This window comes from Aptenodytes patagonicus, chromosome 1 (genome assembly GCF_965638725.1).
Source record: "Aptenodytes patagonicus chromosome 1, bAptPat1.pri.cur, whole genome shotgun sequence".
Classification (NCBI taxonomy): Eukaryota; Metazoa; Chordata; class Aves; order Sphenisciformes; family Spheniscidae; genus Aptenodytes; species Aptenodytes patagonicus.
This window is the reverse complement of record NC_134949.1, coordinates 69,134,293-69,147,811: the sequence shown is the minus strand read 5'-3', so window position 1 is coordinate 69,147,811 and position 13,519 is coordinate 69,134,293. Positions and strand designations below refer to the sequence as shown.

At 38.4% G+C, this 13,519-nt stretch overlaps 1 protein-coding gene across 11 annotated transcripts in view; it reads right to left on the bottom strand.

Moving 5' to 3' along the window:
• The window catches only part of WNK1 (WNK lysine deficient protein kinase 1), a 108,642-nt gene that overhangs the window by 43,695 nt on the left and 51,428 nt on the right, over positions 1–13,519 (bottom strand). For 9 of the 11 annotated variants that reach the window (XM_076341074.1, XM_076341093.1, XM_076341083.1 and 6 more), the window contains exons 5-7: positions 3,262–3,350; positions 1,627–1,846; positions 1,067–1,403 (exon numbers count right to left, since the gene is read on the bottom strand). In XM_076341074.1, the coding sequence (XP_076197189.1) occupies positions 1,067–1,403; positions 1,627–1,846; positions 3,262–3,350 (646 nt within the window). Of the gene's footprint in view, positions 1–1,066; positions 1,404–1,626; positions 1,847–3,261; positions 3,351–7,868; positions 8,227–13,519 lie in introns of those variants that run through there. The other 2 variants (XM_076341161.1, XM_076341172.1) reach the window with 1 other exon arrangement.

The window sequence follows — 13,519 nt, the reverse complement described above, 5'->3', positions numbered from 1 at the left end:
GCTTCACAACTTTAAACATATTATAATCAATCAAGTATTAGATTGATGTTTGTACCATGTCACATGGACCTTATCAGCATTTTACCTCTTGCAATATTTAAGCTGGTTAAATTTTTTTTTTTCTTCCTCAGTACAGTAATTCCTTACCAGTATGCCTTCCCCTAACCTCTGGAAAAAAATCAGTAATTTTAGGAGTTCTTCAGGAAGATACTTAATAGTAAACTATGCTTCCTATAAAAGACTAGACTAGAAATAGAAACTTAAATTCCACATTGTTATGAATGATCTTTCAGGGTTTTTTAATTATTATTTTTATTTATTTAATTTTACACAGACATATAAAACAGGTCTGTTGTGCTTGCTGGCAGATGCACCTGATGGAGGTATAGTAGAGAACTTAAAATCCCTATTACCTAAAGAGCAGATAGCAATTTGCTTTCTAACTTCACCATTCTAATATGGAAGTTCTCATCTACCATCATTACTCAAATACTGATTCAAATGTTGGGATGGCAGAAGAGGAAAAGTTGGGAGTATTAATTCATCTTTTCACAAATAGGATGTAAAACAGATAATGAAATTTTTTTTCAGAAAGCAAATTATGAGCTCAACTGCTTGTACATTAATCTCATTTCCACCTTAAACATAAGTTAACAAGGATTCAAATGAGTGTTTCTAATAGCTCTAACTGCACAGGTGCAAGAGTATACAGCCTTCTGCAGGGCCAGAATATACTGTCCCTACAGGAGGGCAGCAAAAACTAGGACGTGTTCATGCTTCAGGTGCCCCAGTTCATTTAGTGTATTAACTTGAAACAAAGGAAAATGATTTTGTGCTAAGACACTAGACCGTGAATTGTGCCAAGACTTGGCTCAGCTAATGCACAGGAATGCATCTTATTTTGCCGTGCTTTCTAGTGACCTAATGTTCTTCAGCAGACCGCAATGGCAGACAGCAACATCGTAAGATATTGACTGCTATACCCACCAAAAGTTTAAGACTCTAAGGCAGGGGGGAGAACTGTGTAAGTGCAAGAGTTCCTAAATAAACCAACTGACACACTTACAAAGAATAGATATACTGGGTTGCTGGAACTGCAGTTGTTGGTGTTGATCAGCTTCTGGTTCTTCAGGCTCCACTTGTGTAGAAACCGATGCTGAAGTAGTGGGGACAGGAGTAGTACCAGTGACAGACAGGGGATGCTTTGACCCTGCATGGGAAGCACTTGATGGCTGCTGTTGCTCCAGCTGCTGCTTCTGACTACCTTCTTCCTGAAGTTTCTTCTCCTGTTCTTCTCGCACCAACTGACGCTGCTCTCGCTTTCGCTTAATCAAAGATACCCTGTCCTTGATAGCTTTCGCCATTGTCTTGTGATCCCCTTCACAGACATAGCCAGATTCCACCTGAAGGAGGATATATTCACAGAATTCAGACTGTCATAGACAGCCACTGTTGTAGTGCTACAATATAAGCTACCACTCTCTGGCACTAACTTCTCATTCACAAACTTCTGAAGCTCTTTTATTTCTAGATGGTAACAACAGCAAATACAAAGGCTGACAGACTACATTTCACTGTCAGAGAATGCCAGTACTTCCGATGCTCTGTAAGACCACCAACACTCACCATTTCCTGTGCTACATCCTCTGGGACATCTCTCTCCAAGTCAAAGGAAAACTCTATTGCCTCATTATCTTTATATTTGCCCTTGAGTTTTTTGATGTCTTCAATTCGCAGCCAGAGTTTAATGGCAATTTTTTCTCCATCATCTTCCTCTGCTAGTTCTACCCGGACTCCAGTCTCTTCTTGGAAGAAAGCATGATTCAAGAGGTCCTTAATAGCATATCTAGCATATTGGGAAAGAATGTAGAAAGCACACACAGTTATTAGGTTTTCATAAAGTATTAAGGAATATCCTTGCCTGATGATCCCCCAAATTTATTCTCTACGTTTCACGCTTCTCCCATGAGTTATTTGACAGCTCATCATTCAAATTTCTATTTAAAAGCATGATGGAGAAACAAAATGCAACAATGCTAGAGAAAAAATAAAAAAAAAAAATCACACATTGGTCAGCAGAAGTACCAACATATTTAAGCCAACTGAACAGGGTATATATTAACTAAAATAATAAGAAACCTTGAAGAAACAGTTTGGTTTTACTGAACATTAAGATCCAACACACAACCCTTAGTCCCTAAATCAATACAGTAATCCAAGTATGTATTTCAGTCTATTTCAAGATCTTATCAAAAGCCTCATCTAGTAAATTCAGCACTAGATAAGCACCACATGATTCCTTTCATATTTTGTACTAGTTTGAACCACTTCAACTTGCATTCTGTTTGGCACAATTAGAAGCTTTGTCCTGAACGTACAAAAAAGATTATGTTCATATATGCACAGCATTAACAGTAGTCGTCTAAAAGTTAACTGCTTAAACTAAATGGCAAGAAATAAGTGATGTGCAGCCACAAAATTAACTTAAAATGGGAAAAAATACGAATTGTTTAAAACTAAGAAAAAGAACAGAAATTAAAAATACACAGCAATGCCATCAGATGTAAAACTTTAACAAGAGTTAATAGAAGGGGATGAATAAACATCCATGAAGTGACAAAACTAGTTCTGAACAGAATAGCAGGAGGCTAGAGGAGGGCTGAAGGCTGAAGCATTTTTAAATCAGACATTCAGCAAGCAACAACTATGTAAAAGCAGAAAACAAAACAAACCCCACAAATAAGCCATCAGAGCAGTTACAGATTTCCTGTAATGGTATAAGCTAATCACTTCAAGTAGAAGTCATCTTGCTGAAAATGTGGATGAAAACGAGCAGCAAGAATTTAAAAAACAGAAAGAGCCCTCAAAATAATCAGCCATAAAATGCCAACAAAATCAAAGGGACAGGAAAACCAAAGGATTACAGAATAACAAACCAACCAAAGAATCCAAATACCTGGGAACCCGGAAGGGCTGTCCTCTGCTATTTTGCTGACTAGGTCAAAGTTTTAATAAAAGCAGTAGAATTTCTGAATAAACTGACATGGATGGTTACTATAGCATTTGCACTTTTCCTGACACTGTTAGTTCTCCAAAACAGTAATTGCATAAGAATCTACCAAAGAATAGAAGCTGCAGAAGTAATACGGGCTTCCCAACTTTCATCAGAACACAGAAGACCCCAGGAACTAACTTGATCTGGTATTATCACAGATAAAAGACTCAGCAAGTAATACCTCTATATGAAAAGAAAGTACTTACCTTTCGCCTTTGTTTTGCCGAATGCATCCCTCAATAATCTCCTTCACTTCAGGGATTGCTACTTTATCAAAGCTGGCTGGCTTGACACCCTGGAACATATAAGTTAACAACAGAGAAACTGGAAGGCCCGCTTGATTTAAGTTTTGATTGTGTTTACAGACAGACTATTTTTACTCAATAGATAACTGGCCTGAATTCCCCACTAGTGCAAATTATAGAGAAATCTGACCCCAATCTTACTGTTCATCTGTTTGTTAGTGACTTTTGCAAACATTTCCCCCCCCCATTTCTCAGCTACACTTCCATAACAGAAGGCTTTCGTAGTTAGGTTCTCAGTTATAACAGGAGAACCGTTTAGTTTCCATGGAAGTTATGCTGGTTAGAGGTGAGTACACAGACGGGACTGAGAATGGAAGGAAATGTTTCCTATGTAACACTAATGCACAAACCCACATGATTAATTTAACAGTCTTCAAAGGATTCTGCTGCTTCCCAGAATGTTTCCAACATGCCATTATATGAAGTAATTTTGGCATAGATTGACTTTACAGGAAAAACCTTCGCCCAGAATGATCTGACTGGATCATTAAATAACTTGTCTTTTTTTTTTAAAGAAAGAAAAGGAAAAAAAATACTATCCTGTATCTTAGCTCTCCCCAGAAGACCTACTATACTCAAACCACACTCCTGCATCACCTGTTGTAAGTTCAGGAAAATGAGCTTAGCAATACAGGCCTTTACAAAAGCCCTTCAACAACACACAGCAATCCTTTCTCCAGTACATGCTAAAGCCATTGGGGGAGAGCAAAATAAAATCTAAATATGATCAGCTACTTAAATCAGTAAAGCAAATAGGCCATGAGATATGACCATCTGGGAATTCTGCAAAACATTGCAGGCAAGGAGCCAAACTTCATCACTTAATCATGGCCAGAAGCTCTATTTTGGGGGCAATTGTCCACAACAGCAAAATTTGGCACTCAATTTTACTTGATTCAGCCTTTAGCTTCAAACTCTGTTTTTAAGACAGCAGAATGAGAGAGGATGAAGAAATCCTGTTCAAATTCTGTTATATGAAGAGCCCACATTTTCAAGCCAAACAATCCTGAAGTCATACACTTGATACATCTGGCCCTGTGTCACTGGTAAATCACAACTAAACAAAAAGTGAAAACCACTGAATCTAAAGTACAGAAATAAATGAAGTAGTAGTACAGGCATCATGATCCATGTCGTAACCAGAAAGTGCTTCTCCCAACATCCTAAACGATACTGCTTCCCACCAAATGGGGACATCAAGACATGACCCTTCCCCCTTCCTCTATTGTCAGTGGGAAACAAGTCCTGAAACAGAAAGGTTCAAGTCTCTGAACCAGAGCCTTTGCGACTACAGACCTTCATTTAACTGAACAGAGACTTAATACGATAATAATTTCCAGCTACATTTAGATACTTCTTTTTAGCTTTGGCCAGACATGGCAGTATATTGACTTCAAATGTTCACTACCTAAAATATTCTCTACCACACTCTTCCAGGAGAGGGCACAATCAACATCAACTTTAACAAATGCAAACACAAGACAGAAGCACAAGAATTCAGTCTTTCAGTGGACAATCATGCTATTTGTCACTACGTTTTACAAAGGTGTTTTATCTGGATTTTTTAAAAGGACAAAAAAAACCCCAGACTATAGAAAGACACAGTTTTTCACTTGATAAAAACTTCCTGTTATAACAGCATTCTGGTTATCTATTTCTTTGCTCTAAAATTTGCTCTTATGAAATTCTAGCAATTGAAATTCACAGAACTGAAGAGTATATTGTGACTAGAATAAGCCCCGACACACAGTCGGTCAGTGAACATTAACGTAATGCTTTTAAAACCTTCACTGAACATTAAGACTTTTGGAGATCAATGCCTCAGCTGATAAGACACCAGACCGAAGTTTGGACGGGTAAGTTTAATATTGTAACCAGGTCATATCACAAATATCCAGCTCCCTAGCAGGACATTGCAGAGCCCTACACTCTACAGGGTTCTATAAAACTAGTTTTAGTGTTTACTACTGGCATCAAGTACCTGTTTACATGTGTCTCTGCTCATATAGCAGACTAGTCAGACACCCCTGCCTTTAATTATGACCAACCTTAAAATGCTCCCAGAAGTTCAGGTTCATATATGTAGAGAGAGATGCTTCTATACATAATTAAATGCTCTCCTATATACACATACATAACCTATGCAATAATTATTCAACTGCTTATTGTATATATTTGTATCTAAATTTGCTCAAGTTTAACACATCTAAGTCTCCTAAATAGCTTAAGCCCCAGATAGCAGCAGCCTGCATGTATGTTCATTTACACTGTGGCAGCAAAAGGAAGATGTCAGATCTGTGGCAATCTCCTTTCAGGAAAAAAAAAAGCTAAGTTGAGTAAGACAACTGGCACAGCAAAATATTAACATAACAAAGCTAGAACATGGAGTTTTCTTGTTACTTATTTTACCACACACTCTGTTCTTGCACAAAGCCTGAAAAGGTAAAGCTAAGAACAGATTTTAAAATCAGCAATTCGGTCTGCTACCCTGTGTTTCTCTATCCTGAAAGAAATTAAATACCTGTCCAAAATCTTCAGGCCCTTCCACGAGGGCCATTTTACAATACCCCATTTTGTGAACTCCAAGCCAAGAGTTCAGTTAAAAAGAGAAGCTCCCTCCAGCATAGCTTCTATGTTCTTAACTGCTCCTCAGAAAATCTGAGAGAACCTCACACTAGGGCCTAAAACCAACAGAGGATTCTGTGTTCAAGCAGCTACCTATTTCTCAGTTTGTTCCACAGTCCATAAGAAGGGTTGCCTAAGCCTAGTCTACAGTGCTGGCCAAACACCCCTTACGCTGAAGTTCAGGCCAGGTAAGTACCATCAGCTTTTAAAAACTTTTTTTTTTTTTTAAACTCCTCCAAGCAGTAGGGGAAGTGTCAAACTATTTTACATAACAAGACAGAGGATACTATGAATTATAAAAGTCAATATATCAGTGAACCTTTTTCTACCCAGAGCTGCCTATACACCTTAATCTGCCATCACAGAGAAACCAAAGGGGGGCCAGGCCCTGCAATTCACATAACCTTGACGTGTCCTTAAGAGTGCATGAGCTGTGCAGCCAAGCATACGTTCATTAGTTTCTGAACCCAAAGGCACTCAAAGTACATGCTAAGCCATTCAGTATTTCCTGGTTTTCACCACACTTACTGCAAGATGGTCACATTCTCATATGCCTCTCCTGGTCCCCAAACTCCTTAGAAGAATCACAGGACAACTCAAATCTTGTAATCTACTAGTCCTATTCCCCAGTGGCAGTTTAATAAAAACTAAATACCCAAATCTCACTCGCATTTTTTCTGAGTTTGCTAAAGAAATAGAAGGAAGAGCTCTTGCAGAGAAAAAAAAGTGTAGATAGTTATAACAGGCACACATGAAAGTCATCAACATTTTCTCAAGCTACCATCTAAAATAGCAGGAACTGGCAGTGCTGCTGAAAGCAACGGTCTCCTGTTCTCCACCTCCCATTCCCACACCTGTGTCATTTCCTCCCTTTTGCCGGCACACACATCTATACAGCTGCATAACAACACAGATCACAGTCAGACTTGAAAGAAATCAAACCAAAAAAAGCCTGCAGCAGTTTCCAGTGAAATGAAGCCCCCCAGTCTGGTTCCCTACACTGTTGCACTAGCTCTCAGGCTTACAGAAGGAAAGTGATAATGCAATAGCTAACAAGGGCAGAACTGTGTCTTTGGAAAGAAGTGCCAACTTAAAATAAAAACCACTGAACACTTACATTTTGACAGCACCTCTAAAACATGGGCATATATGTAGGTAGCACAAAGCACAACTGATGCAAAACTAAATACTTATCTTACAGTCTTCATGGTAAGCATAAGAAGAGATTTCATATTTCACTGATCTTAGATGTGGTAAAGTTTGTGATTTTATCAGATTTTAATCTGGTGAAAAAAGTGCGTTCCAAAATTCAACATCCACATTTATATGGTTATTTGATCCATTAAAGGCAAGTTAGGTACTCTTAAAAACACTAGATTTTCAAGATACTTTAAACACCAAAGTATACACTACCCAGAACTCCTCTTCACAATTTTTGCCTAGAAACACGTAGGATTTTGCATTAGTTAGATCACCAGATTACTGGGTCAGTGGTTTAGCACCTTGTTCTAGTGCAAGAGATACTGACAATATCATTTGAAGGTACGATCAGTGCTGTATAACTTTTACACCAAACCAAAATGAAGACAGAGGAAGTGTTACATACCCTCAGCAATCCTAAATTTAAAAAAATAGTTAGATTTGGAATAACAACAAAGGTGGAAAATAGCAGAAGCAGTAAGTGTTCCAGCCTTGCTGTTCAGGATTTTAAACTACACTTAAAAAATTACAGGGAAAAAAGTACAGTCAAGTTTAAAAGCTGAAGATCCAAGCTACACAAATGTAAAGCAGTTCAGCAGACTTGTCAAGAATTCTGATTCACCCCCAAAATCCTTTCCTGTGGCTACACGCACTTATTCTATAGAGCTGAAATTTTTACCTACCTCTTTAGTGCAATCCTTGTGAGAGCAGCAACAGTGGGAATTAACAATTACAAATACGGGACAGATCTCTCTTTTTGTAAAATCCATCAGGAAGAGAGATACACACACCAAAGAGCTAGTTAGGTGCTAGTTTCTGATAGGAATCCACTAGGCTGTGGACTTAACGCACAGCAGAAGGAAAGCAGACATCAAAGTTAGAAGGGAGCATTGTCTTCTGTTTGACACCTCTTGTACTTTTCCAAGTCCAGTACATGAGGCTGCAGAGATTTGAGCTTAATATCTGCTTTTGCCACTCAAATACTGAATAGAAAGAATCAATATAAGCAAGAGGCAAGTGTGTCCTTTTCTGCCTGCCCAGCTAGCTGTAAGGAGGAGGAAGAAGAGGCAGTGCAGGGATCCTTTACTTCCTGCATGTCCCCGCCTCCCTGCTTGGCTGCTCTGCCTATTCTCCACCCAAGTTTTCTGCCATAGTTTAAGGCTGCATGTAGGATCATCGCCCAGTTCACTCCTGCTGTTGCAGAAGTACGCTTGTAAACACAGGAGGATGGGTTGGTCCAGTGTGTTGTTCTGACCCGAGGTTGCTGGCACTAGTTTTGTACTGGGAAGGGATGAAGGCAGATGCTGTTTTGCCTTTTCTTTCCATGGAACTACAGAAGTATACTTACAGCTGACTAACTTCAATTTAATCCCAACAGAACTCAAGACAGCACTAGGATAATACAATATATTCCACCTCCCTCTTTCCTGATAATCTCATTCTGCTACCATTGGCAACATCATCTGCTTTCCTTTTACTGGGTGCTTAGTGTAAGGGAAAAGGGATCTGAAAGTGATTTTCAAACTGTTGGACAAAGTTAGAAAGCCACATTGTTGCTTGTTTTACACCACATGCGCACAAATAATCCATAGAGTTATATTTTCTAACATCTCTTGCTAGACTCCAAACCTAAACCTGAAGCTTGACATCTTTTTTTTGTTTCCCCTGGTATCTAGTTTCAAACAGCCACTGTAAAACTTGTTTACTAATAAAATGAGTTGTCCACAGCTTCAGGGCTTTTGGGGTTTTTTTGGAAGGACATAAAGAGCAATGCTAAGAAAGTTCATACACACTGTTTTAAAGTGTGAAGTGAGCAAATGAATTTTGACCAACTAGTGATGATAAACTGTGATAAAATTCAGTTTCAAGTTATCAAGATCACTTTTCACCCCAAAACAGCAGACTTACTTCAAGCATCCTACAATTATGCCAGTGTTGTTGTTATACCATGCGACATCAATGTTGCAAAAGCAACACTTTTTGATCCTTTACCAGGCATTTTAGAAATCCTCTCCACCAGCTGCTGTGAAACTTTAGAGGGGTCAAGGGAAAAGGGATCATTACAGATCCTGCTACGTTGAGTGGCCTTCTAACTGCTTAGCTAGACATTTTATACACCACCACCTCCCCCCAAAAAACACCCCTCAACTGTTGATTATCATTTCCATTTTAACAGTGCTTACTGGTATCGTGAATAAAGCATGTTCAAGTTTTGCTTGCCAGTGCTTATAAATTTTTTTTGTTGTTGCAGTTGCACTCAAACCAAATAGACACACTGCAGTCAAAGCAAATCTACTTCACTGGAACAAAAATCTAACGTTTTGCACACCTAATTAAGGCTACACTTTTCTGGGGTCCACTGCATGACCTGCAAAGAACATGAAGTGTTTCAGCTTTTAACAAGCACACAGTCTACCTGTCCCAGTCTAACCACAATTCTTGCTTGGCTCTTTTCAAAGGTGCTGTAACTGCAGAGCTTGAAAGGAATTCTACCATAACTGATTAATCTTCTCAAACAAAATGTTCTAATGTTGTACTCCAGAGGCTAATAGAATCAGTAGCAAAGTCAAATCACACAAACAAAGCAATTAAAGTCTCTATATTTTCTTTTTGCTAAGTTGTTACCATTCTAGTTTGAGCCAGTCCCAGGCTGCCACAAACCATTAATTCCAGGAATTTAGACAGAGCATATGATTCCAGTGGAAAACAAGCCAATGATCCTACCTCCTTCCCCCACAACCTCAAAGAAGCCCCCAGGCAATGGTATATATGGCATTTAAATTGGTTTACCCCATGATCTTCTAAATTTCACCACCTGCTATTAGTTACTTACCCAGCCCTCAGAACCTACAGGTTTAACCATTTCACCACCTTTTACATCTCTAATCCATCATCTTAATCCTGTTGTCTCTTCTAGAAACAATCCTTCTGATTTAGTTCGTAAATCTTTCTGATTTTCTTATTTCATACAGGGTACACCTATATTTGAAAATTCTCATTCTTTCAATACCTATTGTGAAAAGGAAGACTTCAGCTTAAGATTTACTCAGTTCAAAAAAAGATATGGGTTGCCTACAGAAGATGGATTTTATCATTCTTGTTAAAAAGCAAGCTAGAGTAGTTGAGACTGCAAGGAAAAAAATTTAAAACAATGCAACACATTTAACAGAAGTGAAAATTTAGCTTCTCCGATTTCAGTATTTTCATAGCAATTAATTCTGGACAATTGATAATTCTGCCAAGAATTAAATCACTAAATCCTGCAGAATAAGCTCTGCACCAGATCAGTATCCTAACAGAGTAAATAGCATTACTGCAATACAAGCAGTAGGAGCAGATGAAAGCTTCCAATGAGCTAGAGTTAGCTCATGAGGCACTATTTAAACTAGGACAGGCCTAGTTTTCTTCTCTTCTGATCGAAAACAACAACTGCACATTTTGAACCCAATATCTTTTGAACTTGATTGATCTACCATCATCCAGACCAAAATTCATAACTCAGCTATTTGAGAGCTCTATGTCACTGAAATAGCTTAACCAGTCTTGTCTTCAGACCCTGTGATGCAGGTGTGTAAGTAATCTAAGTCCCATGATTCTTAAATGTCTCCAGACCAGCTGTCTTCATGACTTGCAACAGATAACCATGTATGCCCAGATTTCACAAAACATTTAAAGACAATAGAGGCACTGTAGTATTTAGACAGGCCTGCTTGCTGCAACCTGACTGATCACAATTTATAAACTCTTTCCCTCCTCAATTTACCACCCGCCCTCAAACAATTTGAGGCATTAATAAAAAACAAGAGGCCAGTCACAACAGTAAAAAAAAAAACCAAATTCCCCAAGACACATGATTAAAGTTGTTATACACACAAGGTATGTTTGTACTTCAATTGACACATCCATACTAACTGCTTATTCCTAAAGCTTGTGAGGTTACTTAAAAGAAGCATCTAGTCATTTGTATGAGATAAGAACACAGACTCCTCAATTTGACTAACCATCACTGCTTGCTATCATCTCCGCATCTGTATTCTGCAACTGATCTCCAAGCCCAGGAGACACAGAACACTGACACTGCCTGCTTAACCAACTTCTTTGCCAGTCTCTCAATACTGTGTTTTTACTTACTAAAGCCAGAGAATTTACAGCATTAAAAGCCTTACAACTCCATGTATTTGCAAATCCATCCAGTCAAGAAAGCTAATTTAAGACCAGTATAGTAGTTGCAGCTCTGTTGCTTTGTTTCCACACAGTTAAGTTTGAACAAGAACTAGTCATAACTCTTCCTAGAAATTGTTGGCTGAAATCCTTTCCAGCACTCTCAAGTAAAAGACTATAACAAAGTAAAAATATGCTGTATTTGTTGTAACATTGAAACACAACTTATGCTATGCACTACTGCTGAATATACACCATGCCTTACAACTACCCCATTGACTAATTATCTAGCCCAGCACACAAGGCATTTTAAGTTTTTACTTCTGACATGAGAGTCCACTGTACTTCAGCACCTCCAGGTAAATAAAAAATATCAACCTATTTCAAAAGTCCTAAGAATCTGGAGCCCTTATGACTAGCTAAGCAGATGGTTTTCGTTAAAAAGAGATTAATCACAGCACCTACCATAACTGCAGCAATTCTAATGAATAGAAGAAATTACTCAAGCTCTAGAACAGGAAATTTTGTAACTACAAGGCAGGACACAGTTCCGTAGTGTATAGCTGGCAAACAATTAGGATACTGGTGCACATAACAGTGACAAGGGCCTTGTTTAGAAACAGGCAGTATGAGGATAGAAGTTCTTCTGAAACTACAGTAAAGTCTGATTGGGCAAGTGGATCGGGCACTCACTTTTCAGTTTTTATTCTTGCACAAGAGCGTAACGGTAAGATCAGTTTAATCTATTGTTCTTTAACCTCACACTTAGGAGCAGGGATAACACCTTTATCATCCAAACAAGAATATGCAGTGGTGAACATCTTGAACTAGCTGAATGACCCTTTGCTTCGTTGGGACTTCAGCTTGGAAATGGCTTTCAAAAAAAAAATACAGACATGCCTAGACACACATTTCAGTGCTATAAATTTAGAAATGCCACAGTCACACAATACTAAAAGTATCTTTCTTCTATTTTCAGTATGGAAAATGCATTTTTGAAAAATCAAGTTATATTAGTTGCATTCTCTGCTTTCATCAGCTACCATTCTGATAGAAAAACATCATCTAGTACTCATTTTTAAATTCAAGTATAGCAACAGTAATTCAAAAGCCACAGATTAGGTCCAGTGGACTTGGAACTGAATTAAAATATAATCCAACGTTAACTCTCTTTCATGGGCCACAAAACACATTTGGTACCAGAACTAGCCCTTAGAAGATATCTACTAAACAGCCTAGGATAATGTTGCAAACACCAAAAATAGTGCACAATCCAGACAATGCACCAAAAGTCATTGTCCCTTTTATTGTATGACTTATTCTAATAGGAGTGAAGGACTTCTATTTATGTACCAAAAGATTCAACCATGTCAGAGGGTGGTCCTGAAAAGTATCCCTGCTATGCAGGGAACTTTATGATGATGGTAATGGGTGGTAAGGTAGAGATGTCTCTGAAATAAGTTTACCTTAAAACAAAGTCACAGGCCAATAGTGTGAGGAAGCTTTTAAATACCTTCACTAGACAGCGAAGCAACAGCTTTTTTTCCTCCTTTAGTGTAAAAACCATTATGCACAATAAGCAATGGAGTCTCTTACATGTACTTTTTAGCCTGGTTTTTCTCTCTGTTTTTGGGAATAAACTGTTCTGCAAAATCACATTCAACTTTAGTAACTTTCACTCTTCTAATACAGGAACAAACAAAAGCATTCAAATAGGCATACATGCCCCCATGTCACTGCCCGCTCTGGGAACAGCTCTGAGTAACCTGGAGGTAACTATAAAGGGTTTATGTAAAATTTTGGTGGAGTTCTTGCCTATGAATCACATAATAATCTCAAAATAACTTATTTTTACTCAACACCCCTGTGATCTTCCACAAGACTAAAACTTTCCTGGACTTACCCCATTCCTACCCCCGTGCAACTATAGCAGTACAGTTGGCAGGACGAGAAATAGTAGCTCATGCATTCTTAATGTCAGTATTTTTGACTAGTGGCACTATACTGACAAATAACATTGAGCTATCAGTCTCCCCACAGTAATGCTTCAGTGATTCATTAATGGTTCTCACCACACTGCAAAGCCAGGCATTTTAAAAACACATACCACCTCCCTATTCCTAAGAAGAGCCACCTTCCCATCTCTCACTGTTAAATTAAATTAACCTCAGTT